General features: G+C 35.5%; 1 protein-coding gene across 1 annotated transcript; it reads right to left on the reverse strand.

Annotated features, from left to right (window-relative positions):
• Positions 1–3,112: 3,112 nt before the first annotated feature.
• Positions 3,113–9,034, reverse strand: LOC107481999 (auxin response factor 6). The gene is made up of 14 exons (XM_052258895.1): positions 7,924–9,034; positions 7,473–7,585; positions 7,181–7,279; positions 6,997–7,053; positions 6,745–6,900; positions 6,579–6,663; positions 6,387–6,477; positions 6,007–6,171; positions 5,794–5,916; positions 5,526–5,601; positions 5,222–5,369; positions 3,862–5,045; positions 3,588–3,778; positions 3,113–3,506 (listed from the first exon to the last, which is right to left on the reverse strand). The coding sequence occupies exons 1-14, from the start codon at positions 7,964–7,966 to the stop codon at positions 3,383–3,385; spliced, it is 2,655 nt and encodes an 884-aa protein (XP_052114855.1). The 5' UTR covers positions 7,967–9,034; the 3' UTR covers positions 3,113–3,382.
• Between the last annotated feature and the right edge of the window lie 1,623 nt (positions 9,035–10,657).

The raw sequence follows: 10,657 nt of genomic DNA on the forward strand, positions 1-10,657 counted from the left end.
AATCTTTTATCTTATAGATTCTTCATTTTTTTTTTTACTTTCTTTAATATGGGACTAATTTCATATACTACTCTTCACACTTATAACATTAACAACAGCACAGAGGATAAGTAATGGATAATTATTGCCTGAGCAACAATTTTTTACAATATTTAGTTATGACCGTAAGTCGAAATTAATTTGCAAAGGGATTGCTTAAACATTAATTCCATGAATCTATATCACAACCTTAAGGGAGATAAAATCTATTGAAACATTAGTTCTATCAATTTTTTTTCTCCTGGCACGGATTGAAAAAAGATGTGCACAAAATTATGTGTACCTAATGAACGGAGTGCTCCCTGCCTTGGTAAGAATGCACAATCCCTTTTATCCAAAGCAATAGGCCAATAGCCCGAAAATACAAATTCTGAACTTTGGGCTACACTAGTTTCCACAAGGCTGCAAAAGTGCCTAATTTTATGATTCCCAAAGTATGAATCTGGTTCTTTATATACAAGCCAATAGTGAATTACTTGGACCACCATCATTGACTTAGATCAGAACCTAATGTAATATATCAAGGGGACGAGCATATAACAACACCTACGATATTTATTTAGCAGTAACCCCTAAACAAGTTATGTTGTACTAAATCCACTCCTTCAAGTTGTCTTAACCCAAAGCTCCACCACTTACACAGTAATAATCTTTCTCTTTTGACCTTTTTGGTATGACAAGCCTTTTTCACAATAATTTCATTACTTCCATCTATCCCTCAATCGGTTGGGCTGAACGCTATTTTCATTTTTCAATCTTTACTCCTAACTACACCAACAAAGGCTCTTGTGATCCAAGAAAAAAAAAACACTTTTTTTCTTTTTCCCTATAAATATATCTCTTCAAAGATTTTTCACCAATTTCTTCAATAATATGTACGATCTCTATTAACCCTCGTTAAAATGTGTAATTTAGTGTGCCATAGCCTATAGTATATAGAAATACGTTTACAAGTCTAATATAGAACTAAGAAAAAATCAGCCAAATAAATTCTTTCACTCACTATTTTTTTTAATTACCTTTTTAAACTTGTTCATTTTTTTTTCTCCTTCCTCTCAACACCAGACTTTCACCCATTAGGCCATTATCACCTGTTTTTATTTTTTTAATTTCGAATATTTTTATAATATTCATTTTTTAAATTATTGACTAATTTACGAATTAATTGTTAAATTGATATTGATTCCTGTAAATTTTGATATGTTTATTACTATGAGATAGATTGAAATTCAGTACCTATGATCATAAGAAGTAGCAATAACATATCATATACATTCTATTTCAATGTGAGCATTGCAGTGTACGAGGATCACCCCACGATCTTCATTTCCTGACTGAATTAAATAATTCCAAATAAACAAAAAAAAAATGAAGATATAGAGGAGGCATATATGCCTAATCTTTTCATGACAAATGAGTGCATGCAAATGGCATCAATTTCTACAGATTAGAGGAAAGGGGAAACATCAAAGGACGCACCTCAAGCACACGTGTTTAACAAGGTTGCTTCTTTGCTACAACCTTTTTGGTCATGTTGTGGACTTGTGGGTGGCACAAAAGCCACATATATTTGCTAGTACACTAGAAAATTCAAAACATCAATTATGAAAGATAAGAAATTAAAGCGACTCTTTAGATTTAGATCAGGGATTTTTTCACGTGAAAATTCACATGACTTTGTCATGTATCAATTTTTGTTATTGACAAAAGAATATGAGACTCGTACAATGGTGTGATTTGGTAAAATTTTTATTTTTTAAAAGTCGAAATTTCTATCCTTGATAAATTAAATTAAAAATGACTTTAATACACATAGTCTTTTTGAAGAGACTGAACCCGGGTGTGGTTGTTAAGGAGGCATATGATATGCCACTTAACCAAGCCTCCAACCACAAGAATTTGTACTTTTTAAAAAGTTTTATCAAATCAAGCCGTAATCAATAATAAAATCATGTGGAATTTTAAAGTCAAAGAATTAATTGATATAAATGGAAAAATTGCAAGTTGGAACTGAAGAAGCAAAGCAAGAAAGGTAGGCAAGTGGTTGGGGGGTGCCAACCCTAGCTAGTATTGCTACTTATGGTGGATAGTGCCCTACCATGTCACCATTCCATACATAGAAAGAGGGTCTCATCTAATAAGGCAACCCACACAACATGCATCCAAGCAACCTTCAACTTTGAATGCTTGTTTAGGTACACTAATGAAGTAATTCGATTCTTACCAATGAAATGAACAGTAAAGGCTACACGTTACGGTATGTGAGACATGGTAACAAACAAACTCCACTGCCAAATCTGCCGACAACTACAAGTACGAAGCTCTTATAGATATTGTTAAGCAGTGTTAATAGATTTTCTATCACAAAAAGTATTCAAAGTTTCAACTTTTTGTCGTTGTTCAGTGCATTTATTAAAGCTTGTCAAGGTACAACCCTATTAATAGAACAAAGTAGTAACATACTACTAACTCCAACAATAATTAAATTCTTCTGATTTCTAAAAGTCTCCAACAACCCCTGCAAGCTCCAACTTCTCAAATTAAATTATACAACTACAACAAATTGTTAAAAGTAAATAAATAGCATAGGGTGCATGGCCAGATCCAAGAACAGAACAAACTAGGCCATTTTCACATCAATGGAAGTTCATGCTCAATGTCAATTTAAGACACATCACATGGGGTTTTTGGTGTTCAAATTGTCACCAACCACCTTCCACCGAAAAATGTTTAGCTACAACTCAAGAATGGCCAAAGATGTCAATCAATGTGGGTTAATTTAGTAGTTAGCTCATTAGTCCGTTTAAACAAGTGTCGAGAGTTAAAATCCCGCCCTGTGCTTGACCAAAATAATAAAAAAAAAATCTCGCCCTGTATATGCAACAATCCATTGGCAAGTGTCACACCTTAAATGAAGCTCCGATTCGCGACAAACTAGTCATTAGTCTGTCGGGTTGAAAAATACCATGGGAAACAAAAAAAATGTCCATCATCATCCGCAATGTCCTTTTGTTCTATCATCAAACACTGGGCTTATATGCACTAAAAAGGTTTAAATGAAAAGTAAACATGGTAGTCGAAGATAATGTTGTGATAATATATGCCATATAGAATATAGTATCTTAAATCCATATTCCTAACGGTAGCACAATGAGGATATGTCATATATATAGTTACAGTGTTCCCTAAGCAGCAACAAACACCAAAATAAAAACAAAAGCAAAAGGCTTGGAATTAAGCTAGACTACAACAACTAAGAGTACCTCTCACCATTGTTAAAAGGTTGAGAAGGAATGGTAATAATACAAGAGAGAGAAGTTGTTCATGGTGACTATCACATCATTCAGAAGTCTAAATTTCTTGGGTCATCATGTCCTGGTAAGTCATCACAGATGCCATTGTTGGCCATTTGCTGCACCTCCCGAGGGGAAAGTATCTTGATGCACCATACACTATTTACAAATTCCCTGTCATGTCAAAGATCATATGTAAGAAATCAGGGTAATAATCATCATTACAAAGAAAAGAATAAAGCATGAGCTACTTACGGCCATGGGTCATCACCGAGGAGAAGAACGTCATTCTCTCGGTCCACAACTACAAGCTGCCAGCCTGATCTCAAAGGGTCCTCCAACTCACCTTCAAGGCCGAACATACGAGCAAGCTCGCTGCGCAGCTCATGGTAGTTGGTAAATCTAGTTATATCCAATGATCTTCCAAAGGTCCCTGATTTATAAACCTGTTAATCTCAAAACAAAAATGCAACATTCAGTCAACTTTATCATGCACTGTAACAAAGTAGTAGTGGGAACAGATGCTCACCTTCACAAAGGTCTTTTTATTTGGCGGGTTTCCTCGGCCCCCATCTTCTGGAGTCTGAAGGAAGCCCGATTCACCATTGCTGTGTGTCATTCCTTGATTCAGTGAAGAATCAGTGCCTACTGTATTCAGGTAATTAGAAGATTGAATAGGTACGGTTGATGAATGAGTGTTGCTGCCAACCCCCTTAAGGCTTGACATTCCATGATGCATTAGTAGCGAAGGAGAGTTTTCTATATTCACACCAAACAAAATATGGTTTTGTGGATCAGTGCTCCCTTCTACACTGTACTCCCTGCCAGGAACTGGTGGCAACGAAATAGCATTCTGAGACATGGTGCTATGTGCCTGCCCCAACTGATCCACCTGAGGCAGAACACATTGAGAAGCTTCAGAAGAAACAAGAGGATCCACTGCTACACGCTTTGAGGGCCATGCAGATGAAGATTGAACAGGAACCCAAGAGGAAGTTCTAGCAAGGTTGACAAGGTGGGATGTTTCATCCTGGGGAAATGACCCCAAGATACTGTGTAGCGGAGAAACAGCAGCAGTACCATTTGAATCAGTAAAACTTTGCTGATGGCATAGTGAAGAGATAGCCTGCATGGGTAACGACTGAGACTGCGGAGTCGAAACGAACTGAGACATTGTAGAGACCACATTTGGAATCTGCTGATGATCTACCATTTGTTGTTGTTGCTGCTGCTGTTGAAGCTGTGGTTGCTGCTGCTGCTGTTGTTGATGTAGTTGCTGCTGATGATGACTCTGGTTGTTGAATAAGTGCTGATTCTGTAGATGCTGCTGAAGATGATTTTGAATCTGAACCTGAGATTGAGATGGATGCTGAATTTCTTGATTATTTGGGAAGGCCTGCTGATGTTGAGAGGGCTGCAACATTGGTGTCTGCATTAAAGCACCCGTCCGGTTAGGGAAGTTCTGGGGTTGCTGAAACTGAATTAAGGAAGTGGGGTGCTGTTTGGTAGGGTCTAAAGTCCTCATATCCTGAAGTGCAGCGGCAGCCATAGCTTGGTACAGATCTGTTTGCAAATTCAACATGGAGGGATCAAGCCTTGGCTGCATCCAAGGACTGACACCGGTACCCTGAAAATTAAGAGACTGGAGCCCTCTATCAGCATCTCTAAGCCACATTAGTGAAGAATTTATGCCAAAATCATCCTCCTTCATGCCTGCAAGCATTCAATGCAAGTGAAATTGGAGAGGGTCAATGAGATTGAGTTTCTGTTGACACACAAACGAAATGAACTTTGAAAATTGAAACAATCACTTTTTAAGTGTTAAACAAGATTAGGTAATCAGAAAATTTTGCTTATTCTTTTGGATCTAAATGTTGCATGAAGCATACCATAGAAAGAAGGCAGTCCTGAAGGCCATGGTCTTTTAAGCCTAAGAGGGAACGGAGATGGATACATAGGAAATGTTGTTAAGGGCTCAATTTCCCATAGAGACACTCGAGGTTGCTTCTCTCCAGCAGTGGACTCATCCCAGCCAACCTGCAACCAAGTCAAAGCCATGTTCATCCTTAGCACTTAGAAAGATGGAAAGTGTTCACAAAGCAAGATATTATCAATGTTACATCTGCAGATGCATGCAGCACTCAATTCAATCACATAACCTCAATTAAATAACATGAATGTATGCATACAGACCTTGACCGAACGCCAATGTGAATTTTGCCATCGAACAGGATCCAAGTCACTAATACCAGTTATGGTGCCCATGTATCTGCATGAGTATATATTAGTATCACAACTATATGTATAATCAATTCTATTAAATGACTAACCCATTTATCCTATGAGAGAGGAATTATATCACACAAACATTTGAATAGAGGATTAGAATAAGAAGTATAGCTTCAAATGATCTCTAATTCATATGCAACATGGTCTTAAACAAAGGTAAGTCTCAACCTACCGCCGCACACTAGATTCCTCTGTTTCAAACAGCATTCTGAAGCGCATGCCAACTGAGACTCGAGTATGATACACAGCTTTAACATACTTTGCCAAGGGTATGACAAAGTCTGATGGGCAAGCACTGAAATTAAAAGTAGCAAAAGAAAAATCGTCCGTCAAAAAGGAAACAATATCATGACCTGAAGGTTTTGCACAAGAGTCTAAGGGGTACCGTGGGTTATAGAAAATGGTGAATCGACTATTGGTTGCAGCTGCATGAGCTGCAGCAGCAAGAAGCCCCAAGTGCATGCTATCACTAGACAAAACTGAGGAAGGCATCACAGGTTGTGGCCGATTAGCACGGCGAATGCCAAGAAGCAATTGATTCTTTTCATTCCTGTAGAAGAATTTTACTTCAGTTAGACCAATTATAAGATATGTTTATAACAGAATTACTATTGAAAGCAGCTATGCTCAACATCACAACAATAAATTGTGAATATAGAACATGTGAATTACACTGGAAGGAGAAGAATGTTATTAATGCAGTGGAGAGCAGTGTGCCACTTCAATTAAACAAAAAGGGAAAAGCAGACATAAAAATTTTCTAACCAGATAAACAGCACAGCATCACCAGCAACAAGTCTTTTAGCACTCACAAAGACACTCCATCCCGTTGTCAATAGATGCCTTTTGGGTTGGCCTGCAGAAGAAGACAGCAAGTTACTTTCAGGGGATAAAAATAAATAGCCTGCGCTTGCTGCCGAAAGAAGGGTAAACAATCTCAGTTTTATTATAACTCACCGCGAAAGATATGTCTGAATTTCCATTCATTACCATGCAAATCCCTTGCAATTAACTCTTGAGCAGGAGGCTGTTGGGTGAAGTCCTGTAGGTCACAATCAATCAGTTAATAAACCAACAGATCTAGTGAGCAAGTTTTCATGCACGATTCTGCATAAATGTTTACCAAAGGAGGAAACACTTTTTCAGCTGCACGGCGAGGAACAGAGAACCCTCCATGCGTGCTTGTGTCACTGGCTGTCAAAGTTTTGCAAAAGTAGTTTGTAGGCTGTTTACTTGGAGTGCCCAACTCTGCTGGAAGGTATGCCTCCTTTTGCTCTTGCTGCAAGAGCAAGGTCATAGTACAATGTCAGAGTAAGAATTATAACTATAAACTCTACAAAATCAGTTATCAATTAATAAAGGGAATCAATCATACAGGATTCAGAGGTTGCAAGGTCATTTGTGCATATACTTCATCTGTCTCAATATCAGCCTGAATTCATAAAATAAAGAAAAATTAGAAAAGCAGAATTTTAAAAGATGAATCAGAAGCAAACAAGCCTTACATGACTATTATATCAAAATGAAAAATAAACTAAGTAAATAAACAAGAGCCCTACATGCATAGTCACATTATGAAGTTGACAGATAAGTTGGGGAGGCAAGCTTGGATAGTTAGGAATTTGGGCATCCACTTCCCTGTTGGTTGATACAGCAACCTAAAGCAAAGGGAAAAGAAAAATGCTTACTTAGAAATTAGAATACATGCATGCATGTAACTCATCAAGTCCAAGTAATCAAACAAACTAGCATCTAGAACTTAGGATTCTTATTATTACTGTATAGTTTAGAATTTAGACATAAACTAAAAGAACTTAGGCATATAACTTCCAACATCACAATCTTTCTCACCTGTTCACTGTGACCTTGTGGAAAGTACACAACTCGGCTTCCAACAATTGGTAAAGAAACAAGGGGACCAGCACATGCATGCCAAAGTTCTGAATCCAAAACGCGCTTTTCTCCTGCAAAGAACAACCATCACAATGCCATGAATATCCAACAGAATGTTCATAACAGCCACCTAAATTCGTCAAGAGCACTAACTGATTTTGGTATATTCATTAGCAAAACCATGATCTTAATAAACAACAAAAGGCTTGGCGCTGAGCAAATCAAACCAAATCACGTTAGAGAAACAAAATTCTCAGCAACCAAAGTCCATCAAGATCTAAAAGAGAATAGCATTTTCACCCCTTAACACTGGGATGCAACAATAACTAGCTCCAAAACAGAGTGGAGAATAGAAAGGGAGATGAACAAGGAAGAAGAATATGCAAACAAGAGTGTATACATAACATACCTTCCTGGGGTGGAGGACAAAAATCAGCTGAAGAAAGCTTCATTTTCAGCAAAATTTCAAAACTAGAAAAAACCAAGCCAATTCCACACAGTCGATTACTAAAAACAAAAGCTCTTTAAGTAGACCAATTAAGTAGGAGCAAAATCCTCACAAGAAAAACCTCAGACCACAGAAAAATCCTTTTCTTCTCTCCCTTGCCGCTGCAAAATCTCATTCTTCTTACCTTAATCTCCCCTTTCACCAACCAAAACTCATTCCAAATCTGAACAAAAACTGAACAACCAGACAATGAATTGCCTCAGCCATTAACGAGAAATGCTAAGTAGACCCAAAAGATTCCCACACTTCCAACCCTTCAACCAAAACCAGTTTCACTGCAAAAGATAACTTTTTTACTTTCACTCTTCATTCCCTTCCAACCCTACTCAATCCCCACCACCCAAAGTTCCAATCTTGAACCAAACACTTCATCATACAAACGTATTTTTCCAGCTCCAAAAGCAACTAACCAGCACCACTAGTATCTTCCACGGCTCCAAATTCGGCAACAAGCTCAAAAACCAAACAACCTCAGGAACTCCGAAACCAAACAGATCTCAGCCACAAGAGAGAACGAATCCAAGAAGGCACCGGATCTCAGCAAGAACCAAACTCAGAAGAAAAAGGAGCAAATCGACTTGAGAAACTAAAACAACCTTGTAACTGAAAAACGGCTACTGTTACAAAGGTAGGCACTTGGTTCCTTTTTTTTTCCTCATGGAGGAGACAAGATAACAGTGTGCTCGCGTCTCCTTCTTTGAAAAAAAAGAAGCTCGGGTCGGTTCTTATTTGTTCTTTTTCTTTTCCAGTGTAGAAAAAATGAGCAGCAGTTAGAGGTGGTGGCGTTGTTGCTCCAAATGGAAAAATGGTGTTTTCAGTGTGCAGCTTCTTGGTGAATGAAGACAGAACCGCCACTATTTTTCTTGGGAGTGTTCCTTTTTTCGGTCTTTGAAGTTGAAGCAGCAGAACAGAGAAAGAAAGAGAGAGAAGGGGGTGTATATTCTGAGTCAGATTATTTTTGTTTCTTTTTTTTTTGAGATTATTGAGAGAATGAAGAAGGCTTGGCTTCACAGTTTTGCATTTTTGCTTTATCATTATTTATATCACCTTTCGTACCCACGATTTCAGACACTCCAGGAGGGAAACAAAAATAAGCTAAAAAATTTAGATATGGAAGTAGAATGAATGTTATATTTTAATATGATAATTTTTGGTGTATTTTAAAATTATAGGATGTACACAAATTAAACCATTTAATTTGTGTTTAAAAAAATTTAAAAATTTTGAGTACATATATCAGACTATTCAAAAAATATTTTAAACACAAATCGAATGGTTCGAATGATCTGATTTATACTCTATAAATTAAATCATTTCACATTTTAAAAAAATATTACAGTAGATCACAATTCAAAAAAATACTATTATTAATCTAATATTACAAATAAAAATATACCAATTCAATTCTTGATAATTTTTTCGAAGAGATTACGAGTTCTTGAAATAAAAAATATTTTTTTAATTTTTATTTTTATGAGAGTATTTAGTTTTTGTGTTAACAATAAAAGATATTGATAAAAAAAATAATTAGTCTCATAAAAATAAAAATTAATAATAAAAAGTTTTTTAATTAAAATTTTATTGTCTTTTGAAATAATCTTGAGAAATCGCTTAAATTTTTTTTCAAATAAAAAAAATACATTACCCTCAGAATTTATGCTTTTTACTAAAGCTGCCCTCGGATCCTTCTTTCAAATATAAATAATAATAATAATATGGTATTTTAGATTTTTAGTCAATTAACTCTTCAAAGAAAATTCTATTTTATAATACACACTTCCATCTTGGAACTAAAATGAAACTACTAGTTTCTAACTATTATTTTGCAACCGTTCAAATAAATTTGATATCTTTATCAATGATCAGAGATAGCAAATAACTCAAAAATATAAATATGAGATTGATTAAAATGATGGATGCTTTTTTCTTTCAGTTAGATGTGAGGTTTGATCTCATTCTCATCCCCATTAAGTCTAACACTTGTAAATGTGATCAATTAATGTGTTGATCTCTTAATAAAAGTTCTTAAACATGGATCAACAGAGATCCAATCAGATTAATTGGGCTTAGTAATAAAGCCCAGAAATTTGTGATTTTATTAAGAAAAAAAACTATTATTGTATAACTTTATTATATTGTAAGATATATTTATCAGAATATTGTTTAATATTGTTTGTAACTATTATGGTTATATTATTTTTCATGGACAATTTTTATGCGATATTTTCACGAACTTAATTTAAAGCAGTAATGAATAAGAGGAGTGAAAGAGAAAAGTAAAATATAACTGTGATTAGAATTTGTGAGAAGTATGAAATATTGTTGTGTAAATATAATTGTTTGAAATTTCATTTACTATTATTACTGTCAAGATATAATTACGAAGGGACAATTAAGTGGGAAATTAGGTAGCCACTAAAGGATTTGATTTTAGAGAAATTATTATGGCTCATTTCGTTTATAAAATTATTTTCATTTTAAAAATTAACTATACATAGTTACATACAACTTTCACATTTCTATTTTTTTCTAAAGAAAGTAATAATAATAAACTTTCAATTTTATTATCTTATTCAGAAATTATAAATACAAATAAAAATATTAAACATAACTAACAAAATGTTAACCCAACTAG

This window comes from Arachis duranensis, chromosome 3, assembly GCF_000817695.3.
Source record: "Arachis duranensis cultivar V14167 chromosome 3, aradu.V14167.gnm2.J7QH, whole genome shotgun sequence".
Classification (NCBI taxonomy): Eukaryota; Viridiplantae; Streptophyta; class Magnoliopsida; order Fabales; family Fabaceae; genus Arachis; species Arachis duranensis.

Excerpts from the sequence above, each read along its gene's own strand:
- LOC107481999 (XM_052258895.1), bottom strand. The coding sequence starts at position 7,966 with ATGAAGCTTTCTTCAGCTGATTTTTGTCCTCCACCCCAGGAAG. Across the intron at positions 6,172-6,386 it reads GATGCTGTGCTGTTTATCTG|GAATGAAAAGAATCAATTGC; the intron begins GTTAGAAAATTT and ends ATTCTTCTACAG. Across the intron at positions 5,602-5,793 it reads GAGGAATCTAGTGTGCGGCG|ATACATGGGCACCATAACTG; the intron begins GTAGGTTGAGAC and ends ATACTCATGCAG.